The sequence below is a fragment of the Dermacentor albipictus genome, chromosome 3 (assembly GCF_038994185.2).
Source record: "Dermacentor albipictus isolate Rhodes 1998 colony chromosome 3, USDA_Dalb.pri_finalv2, whole genome shotgun sequence".
NCBI lineage: Eukaryota > Metazoa > Arthropoda > Arachnida > Ixodida > Ixodidae > Dermacentor > Dermacentor albipictus.
The window spans coordinates 123,388,522-123,408,428 of record NC_091823.1 but is presented as its reverse complement, the minus strand read 5'-3'; the positions used below and the strand labels follow the sequence as shown (position 1 = coordinate 123,408,428).

Here is a 19,907-nt window from a genome sequence, read left to right as displayed (position 1 = left end):
CTTGCCTTCTTCTATAGGAGGTATGCACATGACGTCATCCGCTAGGAGCGCTAGCGACATCCGCGGAGGACGCCATAAGTGCGGTCGCAAGTTCGCGCTGCCTACGCGAGCACGCCTGGGTCGCCAAGTGGCCCACCAGTACGCACGAACCGTCAAACGACCTTTTCAATGTGCCTGTCTGACTTGGCTGTCGAGTAGTACGTCTTAGGTCAACGATGGGTCTAAGCACGTACGTGCGTGGGTTGAGTGAACCAGAAAAATTGCGTTATGAAAACGAAGTGCGCTCGTGCGACTGTGTCGACCAGCTCTAACTCAAAGATAATCAGCTTCGGCGCGATGTCGGACTACTGCCTCGTGTGGACGTCGCAAACATCAAGGATTATACTGCGAATGCAACGAGCTTCGCGACCCGCGAGCAATCGAAATCCTACAAGTCGATGGAAGGCCACAATTATCTGGCGAGCGGCTGGGTGCAGCAGCCGCGCGTCAAAGTGCTCGCGTAACATGATCGCCTTCATTTTGGAATTTACACCGCGTTGTCCACTTGCGTCGTCAAAGGACAGCGTTAAATTTGCTTCAAAGAAAAAAAAAAGACCCCTCCCCCCCTTCCCCGAGAACTAAACACTGATTTTACACAGCCTTCGTAATTTTTATGTTACGTCAATTATTCTGGTCTTGCCAAAACGGTTTTTTTTTTGCCCTCCCAGGTTTGTCAATCACAATCATTCGATGAAAAGCCACTCGCACCATGGCTTCTCGCAAAATAAAACGGCGAGGTGCTGGCGGCACACTGCGCCTGCAAGGCAGGCCTGGCAGGGTCGTGCTCGCACATAGCTGCTGTGCTCTTATACATTAAGGTTGCAGTTCAGAAGAGAAATAACCACATGCCGAGAGAAACGCGATCTGGACAACATAGTCTATCACCGAGTTTCTTTCTTGTGTGCCTGCTGCATCCGAACATAGCACAGTTCACCGCGACACCGAAGCTCAGTTGACGCACGGCCACGCCGGAGCGTAGTCTGTCCGGATACGTAAACATTGTACGTAGACCTGTTCGTAGACGTAGAACAGCACTGCGCTCGACACACTGAAACGTCCTGCTTATATATCAGCGACTGGATAAGAAAACAAGGCGAACGGCGGGCCAAAAGATAGGGATCAGATGTTCGCGCGAGTAAGACCGCTGCCATTTTATTCGATGCTCCCCGACCGTCAATATGGCGCGGCTGCCCCAGCGACACTGTCGCCGCCTCGCGGGTCGAGCTCAGTGCATACCTCCTATACCAGAGCTGAGGGTCCGCATTACTGTCATGTGACAAGCTCTGCCTGCTTGTGTCTTTATTCTCTTCCTTTTCTTGTTGCGCGGTCCAATCACAGCAGTGGCATTTGACCTTTCGCATTGGATGATTAACCGAAGTCACTTGTCATGGTGACTGATGTAACTAGCATCGTGCTTTATGTAAGTGCACTTGTGTGCGTTACGTTGACTCTTTGGCGGAAAGCAGAGGTTCCCTGAGAGAAGGGCGTGCAGCATTTGGTTTGATACTTCAGCTGCTTTTGTGGCACCCAGTGCTGTAATTTGCACACATGATTGTAAGTGGGTGATGTACACACTGCAATGACCCACCGCGGTTGCTTAGTGGCGATTGTGTTGGGCTGCTAAGCACAAGGTCACAGGATCAAATCCCGACCATGGCAGCCGCATTTCGATGGAGGGTGAAATGCGAAAACACCCGTGTACTTAGATTTAGGTGCATGCTAAAGAACCCCAGGTGGTCGAAATTTCCGGAGTCCCTCACTATGGCGTGCCTCATAATGAGATAGTGGTTTGTGTGATAGTGACCGCATAATTTTTTTTTTCACCCTGCGCTTGTCTGTTCAACATGGCTAAACATGGTGAAGGGCCCTTTAATATCAAATAGAGTTGGGAAACGTTTGGAAACAAAACATAAAAAGCACAGAAGATGTAAAATAATGATAATCTTAAAGTTAGTTCAAGAAGAAAGTAACGTGATAGATGTATTCTGTACATTTGGTAACTGGCAAACGGTACATTGCACCATGGACTCAACACACATACCATGGGATAAGCTTTCGAAGCCTTTTGTGGAAAATACATTCTCTGGCAGCTTCAGAACACAGCTGAGGTAGTGGAAAACAAGACAGACAGCCACACATTCTTAGTACTCTAAATTTATTGTGCTCTTTATAGAAAAATTCTCACCACCTAAGTGCCAGCTGAGTATTTAAGGAGGCTAATTTTAGAGACACACCTCTGAACATTTAGAGGTTTGTGTTTTGTGGACATTTTCATGGGATCTACAGTATTGGTACAACAAGTGTTATCTGTGTAATTGTGTAATCGCTTTCACAGTTAACAAAAGGAAGTGCTAAATCTTGCTTAAGACTTCGTAAAAGCATAGATGCAGTGACGTTTGAGTATGTAAATATACAGTAAAAGCTTGTTAATTTGAACTGACACCCTAGACCCAGCACAGCCCTGTGTACTTGAATGGGAGAAAACTCCCGATAATTCAACTGTGTCGGTATCCGCAACGGTTAATTCGAACTGGGAGTCTTGGCTTACAGCTCCTGGTTTGCATGGCTAGCGCCATCTGTGTGTCTGAGAGCGCAATGTCATGGCCGCGGCGAACAGCTGTTTCCATGGTGCATGCAAGTGCTCCGTCTTGCATGTACCCATGCCATTCAAGTAGCGTGCGTGCATGCTGCTGCGACAGCTATTTCGCTTCCACAGCGGGCGCTGTCAGCACCAGTGCTCCAGCGCACGTTCATGGAGTCGCTACAGAAGAAACGCCAGCTAATGAATATTACCGATTACATTAAATTTTGATTGCGTTAATCCTGCCCTGTAAATAAGCGTGTTTTGGAGCACAAATAATGCATATATTTCGACTCTGCTCACATGAATGCACGTCTGTTCTTGTTTCTGGCATACAACAGACAGATCAAATAATTTTGTTCACTGTTCGAGCTCCATGAACTTAATTTACGAAATCACCTGCCACAAACGTTTAGTAGTGCCTAATTCATGATAACGAGTCCAGAGGTGGCTTCTTTGGGTTATGCCCACGCAGCATGGCGTGATGGCCATTCATTCTAGCACCCTCCCGCTAATTTGAACTCTGCCTAATTCGAACAGTTTTATGGTCCTCTTCAAGTTTGTATTAACGAGCTTTTACTGTACCTTAATTTATACAGGCTGTACCTTGAGCATAATTGCCAAAAAGAAAAAGAAAGCGGGGAGGGGAGAAGCCCAGAGGCAATCTTGCCAAAAACTATCAAAGCACTATATTGAGATTTCGATAGCAAATGTGCCTCATAGTCAGACCATGGCTTGGCATCTAAAACCCCAGCATTGAATATTTTTAATCTAAAATTATAGAGTTTCAGAAATAGCAGATGCAAGCAGCTTGCACATACTCAAAGCAACCTCAGTGTACCAAATGCCATTGATGGTGCAGCACAAGTACATAACCTTACCGTTTTTTGAAACACGATGGGCAATGAACAAGCGAAGTGCATCACATGAGCAGTCCAGATATTCGAATGGATTGACGAGACCCATATTAAAGTGCAGTTCTGTTGTAAGGTAAACACAGTCATCGCAAGGTGACCACAGGTTTATTGACTTATACGTACTGCAGTCTGCATGGGCTATATAGCAGGAGTAGGAAAAATGGAGACAATTTATTAATACACGTGCTGCAAACATAATAAGAAGTCATCGTAACATGCACATAGTAAACACATATTTGTATAGTACAGTGTAGAACAGTAAATAAGGAATATCCAGTAAGAAGTACTATACAAACTAAGTTACAGCCAAAAAGTATGGGAACAAATGCAGCACATGAACTGGAATAGAGGCAAAGAGCAAGTAAGCACAATGCAGCAAAGTACATCTTCATTTATATATATATATATATATATATATATATATATATATATATATATATATACACACACACACACGTACCTACATACATACATACATATCCTCTGAGCCTATAGGGTGTGCCACCACACTTACTATTGTTGTAGCAAGGACTCACGCTGGGCTCCATTTGTGCCTAGCCCCTGCAGGTGTCTCCCCTGTCAGCAGAGGTGGACAGCACTGTGATTCTGAGCCCCGACCCCAGCTCGGGTGGCGAGAGTGTCCAGGGGGACTCTGCTGGCATGCAGGCTGGCAGCAGCACACCATCGTCCAATGGAGGAGGACCTGGCTCAGCCAAGAACTCCTCTCCACCTCCGTCCCTTGCAGCCACGCCCCTGCTGGTGGACAAGCAGGTGCGCCCCCGTCTTCTTGCTCAGCACATTCACTGTGGGGTAGCACTGTTAATGTGAGACAGGGTTCTCCCCGTTGTGGGTGGCAGGGGAAATGCCATCCATTGCTCTGGTTTACGATTCCCATTGTTTCTTTTTTTTTTGTTCTTGTAGATTTCCAGGTGTACCTTTTATCATATGGGGAAATATTTTTTAAAATCTGAAGTAGAAATTGAGAAAGTTTCATTTTTTAGTGTGCTCACAATGAAAATTGCCTCAGGAATCAGGCTTTGGGAGGTACCAGCGCACCGTGAATCGTGCAGCTTTCCCTTGGCACCACGGCGCCATCTTGGCACCATTCTAAAGCAGGAGAGAGGTCCTGCTTCTGAAGAGGCCACTCATTAAGAGGCCCACCCCTCAAATTTCTGGGGAAAACCTTGATGTGAGAGTATTCTTTGCCTAACCCCACTCACTTTTGCCTGGCTGGCCGAGTCTGGCCTCAAAACTATGGCCTTGTAAAAAAGATACACAATATTTAGCCCCTGCGAGGAATAAAACCTGGGTCTGTAGCATTGTGAGCAACCACCCTCGGCAATGCTCTAACAATTGATGAGAGGGAGGAATCCTGCATATTGTACTTCAGCAAGCACTATCTTGTAATAGCTGTCTTGGGCACAAGTGAAATGAACAACGATGTAACGGAGTCTGAAGGAGGTGTGTAACTTAGATGATTATTGTAGATTACTTATGCCGAAATCGGTTAAGGTTTCAGCTCTGGTGCATCTCGGCCAACTAGTAGGTTACATGTCAAATATTTCAGACGGAGTGTGAATCAGTGGTGAGTCGCGCGCCTTTGCGTCTCTCTCTCTAGCTCTACAGAGATGGCTCTGCTGAGTTTGCGATTAGAAGCAGCAGAAATGTTTCTCCTGCGTTTACTTCTCACAGTGGAATTGCTTCCACAAGACAGAAAAAGACCTGTGGTTTCACAGCTTCCCAAGGGCAAATAGCTGCCACAACATCCAACAGCGAACCCTGCTACAGTGACTGTGTGAAGCTTAATTTCGAACCAAATGTATAATTGTTTTTTAAAAGCTTGAAATTGTTTTGGCTGTGTCTGTCCGACTATTCCATCACTCAACCATCGTCGTCATAATTTCCTCTAAGTGCCTGTGACATTGACATCAGTCCACTTCGCAAGAAACGAACTTTAGCCACTATGTAGTGCCATTGGAGTTCAGCTAATGCCTCTGCAGCAGATCCTGTAGAGCATTTCGCTCCACAGGATCATTTCCCACCAAAATCTCTTGCCCCAAGAAGGTCCTCACCCCAACCCAGTTCCAGAAATCTAAGCATAAGTGTGCTGAGGCCGCTTGTCATTGTCAAGCAGCTCAGACAACGGAGGCCCGCGCTTCCCTGCTAGAACGCACACGGATTGCGGAATGTGAATGATACAAATACATGATATCAATGAAACAATGAACATTGAATAATTCGGACATATGTATCATAATGAAACGTAATGCGCATAAAACAGTTCCTCTTCAACAGTGTCATTCCTGCTGCACATGTCACCAGCCCACACACGTTACAACTGTGGTTGCCATTTTGCTTCTGAAAATTCAATTCTAACCAAACAATGCTTTGCATCACGTCGCGCTCAAGTAGTATTGTGGCTGCAGGAATTTCTACATATTGCCTCTCGCTCACTCCAAAGTCAACCTCTTTTTCTAAGCGAGGATTATCTTGCAGATGCAGTGCATCTTCATATTTATTCATTTCATCATTACATTGTCACGTTCATTATTCATTAACTCAAACTGGAGCACTTGCTGTCAACTCAATACTATGTATGAGTTCATTCGAAAGGAGCCAGTCCATCTATGACTATGAAGGAAACTTAAAAAGTACCATATTAGCACTGGCACAATAATTGGCTATACAGTGAAAAACCAGGTTGTGGAGCCTTCTTGTAGAATGTGTGTCTACCATCAGCCACAAATTCTTTTGTCACCTTAAAGTGCTTATATGCAACCAGGAGATTAGATAGAAGACTCTGTACTTGTCAGTATCTATAGATGTTGGCTGGTTTGTAATGCTCGAGGATAGTCGGGCGCTTCTTTTGCAGCCACTGGCCGACTGTGGCACATTGACTGGCATTAAATCGCCACACGCCACTTTGCTGGCATTATGGTGTTTTAGGCCTTAAAGGCTTAACCTATGCAGCCACCCACTGCTTGCCTTCATGTCGTTGCAGCCAAGCAGGCATGCGAAACTTTAGACTTATGCTGCGAGTCTGTTCTTCATATTCGAACGTTCTGTGCCTTGGAGAACATAAGGGCATAATTTTGACCACATCGTTGCATGCAGCATCTTTGTGTCGTGTTTGTGTGTGTTCGAGGCATGTGTGGCATGCATGGTTACGTTACACTCAAGCACAGTGTGAGACAGTGTGCCGGCAGTCACGCCTGCCAGGGTGCTCAGGAACTAATGGCGCACGCTTTGGATAATCATTGGCAGATGACGACTGATGATGCAGCGATGGAATTTGGCCATCGTGTAGGGTTTCTTTGGCAGGAACAATAGTGCTGTGTGAGAGGCAGGGTTACTATGCTTCCATTGTTCTTTATCAGATAAGGGTTTCTAACCTCAACTGTTTAAAAACGCTTCTGGTAGGCTGCTCGTTGAATTCCTAAGCGAATTGAAGATGGCATCCTGTGACTTCAAGTGACAAGAAAATCCGGAGTGTTCCAAACCGAGCACTACATCCATTCTCTTTGCTACTACACGGCCTGTAAGCTGTTCTCTTTGTCCTAAAACAAAAGGACATTGTATTTGCTGCTGTACTCCTACTGTCATTACGGTGGGGTGCAAACGTTGTGGGCTGATGACTGTCGATGGCACCGATGATGCCACTGATGTAACCAATCAAAAGAAAGAACAGACCACACACACATTGCTTTGCATTTTTGATTACTTGCCACTCTTACCGCACGGCCTCCAATTTGGAAGGCATAGCTACGCCGCATCTGTTTTCTTGTATAATGTTGCAGGGTGTTGTGAATTTAGTGCAGCGAAGTCCAATGCCGCAAACAACCACGTGTAAATGACTTGTTTGACCACTGGCACTTGTGGTATAGTTTCAATTTAATGCCTCAGATCTTCTTTCATGGCACTGTAGAAATATCAGGACATATAAATTGTGGATAAACACACTTCATTATATTTCGCCTAAAATCACATTGTGCGCAATGGACATGAAGTTATGAAAAGTACAACAACTTCTTACATTGAGGATTTCGTTACATTGAAGTTCATTAGCATATTGAAATTTAGTGGCATCATTGTGCTTGTGGCACTTTTGTTGCCCATTCTCCATCAAGCATCTGTTTTATCGTGTTATTTTTCACCACGTGTTGCGATGTCAGCTTAGTGGCTTAAATTCATATCTCAGTAGCAGGTTGAAGAATTTGCTCAAAATCCTGACTTTCTTGTTCCCGTGCACTCGAATGCCTTGCTTTTGTTTTTTTCGTTTCAGGCATGGCATTTATTTTTCTTTTGGTGTCCTTCTGCATTGTGCAGTGTGTTCAAACTCGCCAGTGGCATGCTGAAACATGACGTGCTACTACTTGGGGCTACACCGCATCTGCCTTCTCGTACCGTTTTGCAGGGTGTCGTGGATTTAGTGCGGCGGAGTCCAACGCCGCCGACCCAAGTCGTCTTCCCACCGAGGGGAGGGATGTCGGCGTTTCCAGGCATGCTCCCTGACGTGGCACTCCACTCGATGATGCCACCCGTGGCTGCCAAGCCACCGCAGCTGCCACCTCCGGTGGCGCTCGCTGTGCCTCCAGTGACAGCACCCTCAACTGGCCGTGTTGTTGCTGACGCCCCAGGTGATAAGATGAGTGAGTGTGCCTCATTTGGTTTTATTTCTCATTAAAAAAAAAATGGTAACAAGTAGTTTTGCTAAGGAAAACCTTGGAATGAGGTTGAATACATGTTATCGGGCACACATAATTCACTGCATGTCTACTCCTTGGCGAGAACGGTGTGATGACTTTCATCATCATCAGTCTATTTAGGTCTATTGTGGGATGGTCTTTCTAAGCATCCTGTTAGTACTTCTGCTCACTGGAATGCAATTTCATCCTATGCTTGTAGGTTTTCTAATCAGATCGCTATCTAATCTTCTGCCACTATGAATTGAGTTTTCCTTCCTTTGGCACTGACCTGTTACTCTGATATGCTACTGTTTATCAGCTGTACATGATGAACTGCATTTATTGCTCGTAATCTCAACTAGAACATCGGCTATCAACGTTTCCTCTCTAGTGTACATTGACATTTATTTTCCCATGTCTTAGCTGCACGCTTATAATGTTCCATTACGTTATTCATTTCACGTGTACAGGTGATGGTGTTCAGTAATGATGAGTGTGCAAGCTTAAATTGCAATGTCTCACTTTGGATTAGCCATGCAGTGATCAGCTCTGCCGTGAAAGCAAAATATTCATAGGATGTTTGGAACTTCAGCTGAGGGCTGGCTCTTGTTCTTTCCTTTTTTTTTTTCTGTAGGAACTTGGCAAGCACTTGGAAGTACAAGAGTGCTTTTTTGTGATTTAGCTCAGAGATGACATGAAGCAAAGCCTGCAGATGATCTTCTTGCGCTAACAAATTAATGTTCATAAACGATTTCTTTAGGTCTATGCTTACTTTGTGGATTTCTGTAGAACTTGCCTGGTTATACAGTTCAACCTCGGTAAAACGAAGCAAGTAAAATTGGCAATTTACTTCGTTATATTGAAATTTTGTTCTATAGAAATTCGACCTTTTATACAAATAAATGCAGTCGCTGGTCAATATTTCTTGCACGGAAAGGTGTCGCAGAATTTTCTGAATTATCGGTCAATCGAAAAAAAAAAAGCAAATTTGAATCGGGAAACAAATCATTTCGATGAATTTGGGAGTTGGCGACGAATGACACGGTTTCATGCCATCTCAACGATATCTTCACATTGGCGGTACAAATTAAGCGAAGCTAGCCACACTTTCATGTGCACTCTGCCTCCGTGGCTGACAGCGTCATCTGCACTGGGACGACGCTATCATGAAAAGCGCCTGCAGTGGGCACTGAATTCTTCGTCTGCCTCTCCCTCCAACGGGTCACCAAAACTCGAGATTACCCAACCTTTAATACTAAACACACGGGAAGACAGTGCCACGCTTGCACACGTGGCAGATCACCTCTAAAGCAGGGTGCATGGGTGCGTATACGCTCAGCCACGCTTACAGCCATGCGCATCCACGGCCGAGGGGTGCACCGGAATTCACGATGTGCGCCAACTTAAGGGGGTATGGTAGGGTGCATGAACTATCTTGGTTTCAGCTTTATATCTCAACAACTGTTCTATATATTAGCGTGAAATTCTGCACGCTCAATAGCAATAGTGTTGGCCTTAATTGGTTTAATTTTTTACTGCAGGCCTTTTTTATTTTTTGTGTATTTGAGAACCAAACTTTAAGCTATGATGTAAAATAAGATGTACCTTTCCTCAGAAACAAAAAACAGCATGACCGTGAAATTGCGCAGAATAATTCTGTATAATAGTGGGTTTAACTGGAACCTTTCAAAAATGCTTTGCTACATTTACGTCACAAGAAAAAAAATATTGCCGTCACACGTCTCGTACCGTGGAGGGTCTTTCTAATAATCTTTTCTTTTTTTTTAGTTATACCTGAGTGATTTTTTCACACATTTAGGTTCAGATTACTTGCAAGGGATGTGAGTATATTCTGGGAAAATTTCAGCGCAATGGGCTGTATAGTTTTACAGAAAAGGTACATCAAGTTCCGAAAATTTTGAAAAAAGTGATATTGAGAAAAACGCATTTTTATGTTTGCACCTTCACTACAACCGTTCAACATGCACCAGCAGAGTACAGAAACTTTCTGACTTTTTTGGTGTCTTCCCCAAAGCCTTTCTTTATGTTTACGTAAACGTGAAGTAAACATAATTACGTAAACACTGAAAAAATGACGGAAAACAACATGTAAACAAACCCTCGCGTCTGTCACGTGTAAATACCAGGCGGCGCGCTTTTTGGCGCCATTTTTAAATGGCTTAGAGCGCTCCTACGCGCTCGCCGCTGCACTGTTTTGCTCCCCACAGTGTGTATTATATTTTATTGATGAAATCAAAAAATAAGTTTTTTGGTCGATTTGCCCTACTATACCCCCTTAACCCCCGCGCCCTCCCCCCAGCCCTAGCGCGTGCTTGATTGTGTTACCACGAGCAAGCTCCCCTCCCCTTCTTTACCTTTGCTAGCGTGGGGTGGCGGCACTCGTGAAGCCACCACCTTTCTTGTCTCACCTTTGCACATTCTCACTCGCACCTAAGGCACAAAGTGCACGGGGTGCAATAGGATCTTATCGCCTTTGAACTTTATATGGAATATGAGGTGTAAACACTGCTGTGTGCTGACCAAAACACTCAATTTTGATCATCAACAAAGCATACAATGGAAAGTGTTGAACCCCAGGTTCACACCCTTTTTCAGTGACTTGAAGCTGATAGTGACAATGCATAAGAGCTGCCACGATCTCAAAGTTGAAATTGCTGCACCAATAATAACCTGCATTTCCTGTGCAACCTCTTGGGCTTCTGTGCTAAAGCATCTGTGAAGCTTGTGTCCCTTCATGATAACACATAGCTTTGGTAGCTAGGTTGACAAAAAGAGCTGAGTGCTCTAGTAATCTGTATCTGGCAAGGCACATACTATGCGTTCACTCTAGAGAAGAACTACTGTAGATTAGGCAGCCAGCATAGAAAATGTGTTTGCATACAAATACAGATGTTGCTGCATTTCGTCAGAGAACAACTACATGAGTCACACCTACAGTCTTTTTTTTTGCCATGTGTTTAGTTCTCACACATTTATGCCAGAAGTGCCCACACTTATCCATGTCTGTGTGCTCTAATCTTATGAAAGGTGAGTGATACACTTAGTTCTTGGTTCACTGCACATCTTCTAGCCATTCTTTGTGCCTTCAGCAGGTATCTGTGAAATAATGACCGGCTTACAAATTAAAGGGACACTAAAGGCAAATATGAAATCAAGCAACAGTACTAGAATAATGCTCGAGAACGTCTAAGGCATCAGTATGCATCGGAACAGAGTTTCAGTAATCGAGAAATTGAGGGAAATGCAGGACACGATTTGACTCGACCAGGACATTCAAGTACTAGCCTGATGACATAGTGACCTTTCATTATAATTATTTAAGTAGTGCTCAATCATTCATAATAAAAAGGTTATTTGATTGCATTTTAAAATGGAAGAAAATGCTACTTGTGCTCTATTTGAGTCTTACAAAAAAGTATTCTTTGACGTTACCCTTGACAACAACGTGAGTGGTAAAAACGTTTCCTTTTCGCTGGACTCTGCGCCACCCATGTGTTTGTGTTTCAGTACTTTCGTTATCGCGTAGTGCTGTGCTTGTTTTGCTGGCTTGCGAAACTCGCACAAACTGCAAGTAGTAGAGAATCAGGCCTATCGAAACAGGCGTCGGAAGATTGTGTTCATGATTTGACACATGCTTTCCCTTCCTCTTTCGCACTGTCGGTTCTGTCTTGGCTTGGTTTCTCGCAAATACGTTGACGTTTTGCAGAAGAAACCATAACACCGGCTGTCGGGCGCTGTTTTACTCACTGACGGCAGTAGAGGGCAGTGATGGCATGTGCAACATTGCGACACCCCGCTCGGGGACGAGTGATTTGAATCGTGCTGGAGGTATGCAAACACTACAGAGGAGATTTTCACTTAAACAAAGTCTTTTTGTAGGGTGAAACGAGTGCTTCAAGGTTTCTGCAGTGGTATTTTAACAGTCCACCTTGCTTTAATATTTGCCTTTAGTGTCCTTTTAACCTGTGAAGCAGTAGACAATCTGTCTGTTTTTGATAGAAAATTGTGCTTTCTGTCCCTGGGCTTGAGGACCAACTTTCTCTGTTGGCATTCTACAATCTTTTGTAGGTGTCCGCTTGCTGTGGGACTTCCTGCAGCAGCTGCTTAATGACCCCGAGCAGAAGTACCGCTACTGCATCACGTGGAAGGACCAGGCCAAGGGCGTCTTCAAAATAACTGACCCGCACCGGCTGGCCAAGCTCTGGGGCATGCAGAAAAACCACCTGAACATGAACTTCGACAAGATGTCGCGTGCCATGCGCTACTACTATCGGGTCAAGATCCTCCAGAAGGAGCCTGGCGAGCGACTTTGTTACAGGTAGTACACTGTTTTGCCTTGCAATAGCAAGCACTGAAGGCTACTTTTATTGTCACATTAGTATCTTTATGTTGCAGACCCGCCGCGGTGGCTCCTAGATTGGTAGTTTAGGAGCTATTGCATTGCGCTGCTGAGCTTCATACCGAACACAGTAGCCAGATTCCAGTGGAGGCAAGAATGCAAAAACACTTGCGCACTTGGATTTAGGCACATGTTGAAGAACCCCTAGGGATCAAAATTAATTTATGTCCTCCACTACGGCAGGGCCTGGCAAAGATACTTCGAAATTGTATCATGATAGGGTACAAGATACTCAGGCAACAAGTATTTGAGATACGGGTGCAAGATACTGCCGTAGTTATTGTGTCCGATGCAATACTTTTCACTTTTATCGTGAGATGCTTTGATACATTAGCAAATTTTTTATTATCGAAGTGTATAATATTTGCTTGGAAATTTCTTAACTCTGACCAACCTTGTTTCAATTGAATGAAATGTTTGCTGTCTCAAAGTTTTCCAAAGTAATATTTTCATTTCGAAACAATTTATTGGGGTTTCTCTAGCTCCTTAACATGACAGCTCTTTCTTTACACGCTGCACTATCGGTGGGTTTTGGTTATTGCTTTTGTAATTCATGGGAGTCATAGCTCTGCTTGCCGACCAGCTAGTGGGTCGCCATTTAATTACGAGGAACGTCAATAAGAAGCCTCTGCATGGTGGTGCAAATAAAACTCTGCAGTTCTAGCTTGTCAAGATTTCCCACCTACCCTCGCTGAAGGGCTCGTCTTGCAGAAAGATAAAGGAATGTTGCTGCCTTTACTTTTTCTCAGGTGGCTTAGTGGCAGCAGTACCAGATTGAGAAGCGGAGTTCCGCCAACGTTTATAGTTTCGCACAGTGGTGTTGCGATAGCAGTATTTTTATCTTAAGATGCATGATACATTCTATCATGTATCAGAAATACAGATACTGATACACATCTTGCCAGACGTATCATGATACAGATATAAGATACCCAAAGGGTATCGAAGGGTATCTAAGCCAGATGTATCATGCGACAGATATAAGATACCCAAAGGGTATCTAAGATAGTACCTAAGGTACATGCATCTTCGATACTGCCCAGAACTGCATTATGGGGTGCCTCATAATGAGATTGTGGTTTCGGCATGTAATACCCCAGAATTTTTCTTTATTTGCAGCAATAATGTTCATTGTGTTTGCAAACACTACCTCCATACAGCATTGGCTTTGAGGTATTTAACTACTTGAAGGCTCAGTATTAAACAGTATTAGCATTGTGTTCTCATTTAGCGTGACTAAGTACTGCAGTGCTCCATGAGTAAGATTCACCTGTGACATTCAAGTCTCCATTTTGGCTGAGAGAAATTTTCCAAGGGCTGGTCACGAGATATTCATCTGAAACTTGTTTCTGGTAAATGATGCTGGCAGTTAAGATACTTCTATGCCGGAAACTGTAGTACATAGGTTCACATTTTGAAGTTATGATTTGTGTTTAGAATAATCAAGGTGTTTGTTGTGGTTTATTGGCATATTGCAGCTGCTATTGTCCAGACATCTCAGCTTCTCTCCTAGTCGTGCCATGAGTGAAATTGTCCATAATTTGAAGTGATCACATCCTTATCATTATGGGAATTTTTGATGAATAGTAGTGCGGTGAAGGCAATGCATAATGCAGATGTCTCAAGCACATGTTAATGATTGAGAAGTTCCATATGTATGCATAACTACACATATGTGCCCCATCATAACGAACAGTACAGATATTGTTCAGTGTAGTTGAAATTGGTTCATTCGGCAACTAACTCAGAAATAAAAAAAAATGTGTCCACGAAGACCAAGCAGTGCGACTAGGTGACCTAATGGTGATGACTAACACCCAATCATCACTGGCCTTTGAACCATGCACAAGCCACAGCTGTGGGTCATGCAACACACCACATAAAAAACTATTTCGTTTTATGTGCCAAAACCAAAGTCTGATTATGAGGCATGACGCAATGGGGCACTCTGGATTAATTTTGATAAACTGGGGATCTTTAGCGTGCACCTAATGCATGGTGTACACAGGTGTTTCTGCATATTGCTTCCATCGAAATGCAGCTGCAATGGCTGGGATTTAATTCTGTGACCTCGTGCTTAGCTGTACTACTCCACAGCGCCTTAGCCACCACGGTGGGTGGTTCTGTATTGCCAAAACCTTTTTATTCTGTGCGTGCACACTGTTGTGGATGGAGATGAAGACTTGGCCCATGCAGACACAGACTGAAGGCTTTGAAGTAGGATTTTGACAGCCATGAGTGCAAGCTCACCTGGGTTCTTGGAAGTGGCAGAATCGTACACTGTTACCGATTTGGCAGCAAATCAGTTATGTGGAAGGCCGCAAGGCGGAGCAAGGTTCATGAAAGGAGAAATGTAATACACCAAACTGTAGTAGAAAGCTACGACGGAAACCCAAACGAAGTTTCTCAGACAGAACTCTTTGCAGTCGAAGGAAAATTCGTCCTTCTCTGGGGATGGAACGCAGGACACCTTTCTGGGGCGATTGCTGTACCATCTTAACTGCTCTAGTGGCTACCATATCAGAGTGGGGTCAAAATAACCGACAACTCAAAGCAGATGGACACTAAATGTGACAAATCAGTTCTGTGGAATCCCAAAGGTGGGGCAAGGTTCATGAAAGGCGAAATCGTCATCCATCCGAATATAGCACGAAACTACGAAGATTTGGTGGGAGCACTGAACGCTCAGAGCTTTTCTCAGAGTGACTGACATGTCCCATGAGCATTGAGTATGACTGTGCTTTCATCCCTGCCAAAACTTAAACTCTTGGGTATTACATGCCAAAACCACAATCCGATTATGAGGCATGAGCTAAGATTTAGGGGCACATTAAAGAACTGCAGGTGGTCAAAAATTAATCCTGAGTACACAAGCATTTTTGTATTTTGCCCCCATCAAAATGTGGCCACCGTGGCAGGAATCGATCCTTGAGCTTAGCAGTGCATTAGCGTAGCCACAGGGCTACGCTAATGCCGCTCCCTGCTCCCTGCTCCGCTCCCTGCCTGTCTTTGATGACTTCATAGTAGTAGTCCCTCCACTTACAAAGGAAATGTGGTGATTCTGCATTCATGGCTGTCAGCATCCTGCTTGAAAGTGAAGCCTTCATACTTTCTGCACTGCTCACACTCTCACCTTTGTCCGCGGCAGTATGCAGTCACACTGTGAATCATTTCAGCAAACTCTTTGCCTTCTTGCCAAAGAAATTTGCCCTTCTTCTCTCTGTCTTTGATTTCACTACAGGTTTCTGCGGCCACCCACGGAGCTACGGTACTGCAAGCAGCGGTCGCTTTTGGAACGAACAGTGTCGGACGCCGCTGCAGCCCGCGAGGGAGAGGAAGAAGAGGCCTCGAGCGCCCTAGACATGAGCATCAAGGAAGAGTGCCTTTCGCCCTGTATCGAGAACGACTGAGCACACACCTCCCGTGCCTTGCTTCCTTTCTTCGTACGGTACCTGCTGCAAATGGCTGTGCAGGCGTCAAGCCTGCCTTCCCTGTCTTGAAAGCCACCGAGTGCCTCCTACGGCACACACTGCAAGCCCTCCCCTTGGTGCCTGATGAAAAACAGCTTATATGAACGCACCTTCAGCTTGTTTTTTTTTTACTTTTAGCCGAGACAGTGTGTGACAGTGATAATCTGCATGGTGGTAGAGAGCTGCATCGCCTAGTGTCAGATGACAGCGCAAGAATTGTCCTCCGTCATTGTCCCCATCTGTGCGAAGCATTGCAAAGGTCCCTACAGTCCACTCAGGTGTTTTGTGTTGCGTCTCCCATGGCATTGGTGATCTTGTAGCAGCAGTGTCAAGACAGCGCCCCGGTGTCGTGTGCATAGTAGTGGACGTGGCGTTTTTTTTTTTCTATTTCTTAGCGTTACGTGCCGTGTGCAAGGATGCGGTCTCACGAGGAGTACCCTTAATGTGTAATGGTCCGCAAGTTGATTGTGGCAGCAGCAACTGCCGGACAACAGCGGTGACTTTTCCGAGACTTTGGTGGTGACGTAAAGCACAATTGAGTGAACAGTGAACAGTGTGTTTCGCTTTGCACGTCGCTGCAACTGGCATCAACCGTCCTGTGAAGCAGACACATCTGTGAAGCAGACACCCTTTGTGTCCACTTTGTACAAGGTGAATGTATGCACATCGCGCGCACATGCATGTTTGTGTGTGCAAAAATTTGTACAGTGCCTTGAGAAGCCCTTGCAAGCTTCCACATGGATATATTGCTCATGGTGCCATGCGGTGGCACTGTCCATACAACTACATGACAGGTGTGACATGATGTGACACAGGATTTCAAAGTGACCATTTCGGGCTCTGCACGTTTGGATTCTGCACTGCTGATATTTTTAGGTGTGCAGTTGTCTTATTTGATTTGCATTTTTTTACATGGGATAGTTTGGCTGTGTGTAGCTATCTTCACGGGGCATGCTGATCTCAATGGCAATAGTTAGCTACATTGGTTCGAGACTAGTGCAGGAAACGTGTGATGTGCCATTCATTCGCTGCTGAGTTGTTGTGTCCCAAAAGAATGGATTTGAGATTTCAAAGACAACTGCGCTCAAAGCCAGCTGCTATGTGGGTCAGCTTTTTCTTTTTTTCTGTTTTTAGCGAGCAAGTTTTTATCCTTGTTTTTGTTTTGTTTTCTTCTCACAAACCATAAAAAATGAATTAATCCTAGCAAATCATTCTTCTACCCCTTCATGTTGTTTCTCACGGTCATCATTTGCTTAGGTTTGCACTTTTGGCATCGTCACCCATGATAATGGATTGCGAAAGATAACTGCAAGAGCCTTCATGATTAGCATTCGTGGTTCGTTTGTACATGATTTGTTGAGCGCTGTGCTTGCATTGTGCCTAGCTGCAATGTGCATTGCGCCGTTGCATTGTGCTGAGTTGTCCTCAGTATCTTCGAATAACTGTTGCCATTGAAAAGCTTTTTTTTTCTCTTCCATCTGGAATGAGTGGAAAGTTCGATAAGAATAATGGAGCACGGAGGTTGGCCCAATGTGAGTTGTGCAATACGCCATATCATAGACACGTCGTTGCTTCATGTACTGCAAGTTTCTTTCTGCATTTCCGTGTCAAACGATTCATTGATTCATTGTAGTCTGTATGACACTTGCTTTTCTTCACATTATGCAAAATATACAGTAGGCTTTCATTAATTTGACCATGACGGGACCGATAAAATTGGTTTAATTATCTGGTGGTTTTAATTAAACTAGAAGGATAAAACAATTGAAAACATGCCATTAATTTAGTTAGCAGTATTTATCCCGACTCTAAAATGTACCCGAATGAAACGCACACCCTCTTTTTATGGTTTCAAAGTAGAAAACTTAAGCTAACATAAAAATGACACATCTCCTAAACAAAGTAGAAATCTAATGCACACCTGATCTTTTAGGAAGAAGAACATAGCATTCCTCCGTTTCTTGCAATAAAATTGTGCAACCAGTGATCTTCACCATCGCAGAATGGAAATTTATGTACCTAACGTACGTCGTCATCAAATGAGTGCTTTGTCACTGTCTATGAAGAACCACAGCATGATGACTCTGCAATATCCATGGCGCATATGCTATCCTGCATTTATCACACAACTCTGCAGCAATCGCTAACAAGATTGTGGCCCATGCCAGACTAGCCATTCCGCTAGCTTGTCCTGCGACGCGTGCAATTCTCCGGAACACCAAGAACACAATGGGACTTGTTGCCGCTAGCTTAATATGCAAAATAACTTGCCGTTGAATCTGTATTCGCAATCAGACTGAAAGCAGCATTGTTACTGTCGGGTAAATATTGTAATAATTGATTGTGAGCTGTCATTCTGGCTTTAAAATCTTCTTGGTGCAGGCTGAAAATTTTAGATGACATAATGTGTTCGAAGAATTTGCTAGACTCTTTAACACAGCCAAGATGGGCACTGTCGCTATTGCAGTCAGCACTGCTGTCTTGGGTCTAAGTGCATGCGAGAGGACCAGCAAAGATAGAATTATCCGGCTGATGCTAATTTCAGGATCGAAATCTCAAATATATGATGCTATATATAAGTACGAGTGCTGGCCAGGACCTTCGGCTTCAGTCAAATTGACCGAAATGTAGTCTTTATCCACAGTGGAATGAACGAAAGTCTACTGTACATGAAAACTGCATCCTTCTTTACTTTCAGATCTTGTGCTGTAAATTATCGAATAGGGAATTTCCAGATTGCCCTTTCATCCTTTCCTGCATTGGGTACCATTGTTTTGGATGTCTTGTTCAAGATTGCTGAGGCTGGAACTGCTTGCATATGCTGCACAATGGCTCACTGTTCCCTACATGTCCGCGAGTTGCATTGCAGCGTTGGAAACGGAACAGCAGTGAGCAATGACAACACAAGAGGTATTGTTTTGGCGGAAGCTACACTGCAGGCAAATTTACTTGCTGTGCTGCCAACTTCTTACCCTCGCATTCTATTCTTGTCTTCCGGCCTTGCATTAGTCATTTACAATGTACCTTAATTACCTTAATTAGATTCATTCCCTTCTTAAGAAAGTTATTTTACCTGCAGTGTACACAATGGACCCTGCCTCCTCATCCACTGAGTGTTGCAATTGGCCTTCTGAAAATTCCCATTTGATTTCCCTTTCTTAGGTTTCGTTTTCATATTGTATACTTATTTGGGCATTTATTGAGATCACCAAGTGTGACAAGGCCTTAAACACTGGCTGAAACATCATCTAATGTTGAACATGTCTTCCATGTTTAGCTCTCTATTTCATGCATGCAGGGAGTGTGTAAGTCATGGCAGAAACGTGATCATGACAGGCCCAGTGCTTGCGCTAAAGAGCTGCTATGAGCCTTAATGAGCTGTGGTGTGATTAAAATCGTCATGGAACATTTCAAGAGTGTGTTGTGTGGTCGTGACATTGCAAATATTTACGCTATAGCGTATGCCTTGCATTACAGTCCTATTTTTTTTTTTTTTCCGAATAGCATAGAGCGTGCACACCATTGACTGGCACACAAATACAAGCTCTGTTCTCTGTGGTTGTGCTAGCTATATGAATGATGCAATATTTTCAAGGGCAAGTATATGCAGATATCACATGTGCAAATTTTGTGAGAGTTACTGAGTGAAGTGATTAGGCAAGTTGTCTACCTCAAGGCAAATACTGATTGACAGTGCCTTCATTAGGCAAGTTCTTTCTGTACCAGCTTGAGCCTTCATCGAGAAGGCCCAGTTATGATGTTGCAAAGATTAAATGCTGAATTTTAAGTCATCTC

The 19,907-nt window shown here is 44.1% G+C and overlaps 1 protein-coding gene across 9 annotated transcripts in view; it reads left to right on the top strand.

Moving 5' to 3' along the window:
• Window positions 1–19,526, top strand: part of aop (anterior open) — a 184,417-nt gene extending 164,891 nt beyond the window's left edge. For 7 of the 9 annotated variants that reach the window (XM_065441434.2, XM_065441425.2, XM_065441424.2 and 4 more), the window contains 4 exons: window positions 4,096–4,308; window positions 7,952–8,186; window positions 12,312–12,561; window positions 15,884–19,526. In XM_065441434.2, coding sequence (XP_065297506.2) covers window positions 4,096–4,308; window positions 7,952–8,186; window positions 12,312–12,561; window positions 15,884–16,052 — 867 coding nt within the window. In that variant the 3' untranslated portion in view covers window positions 16,053–19,526. The remainder of the gene's footprint in view (window positions 1–4,095; window positions 4,309–7,951; window positions 8,187–12,311; window positions 12,562–15,883) is intronic. The other 2 variants (XM_065441426.2, XM_065441427.2) reach the window with 2 other exon arrangements.
• The last annotated feature ends 381 nt before the right edge of the window (window positions 19,527–19,907 follow it).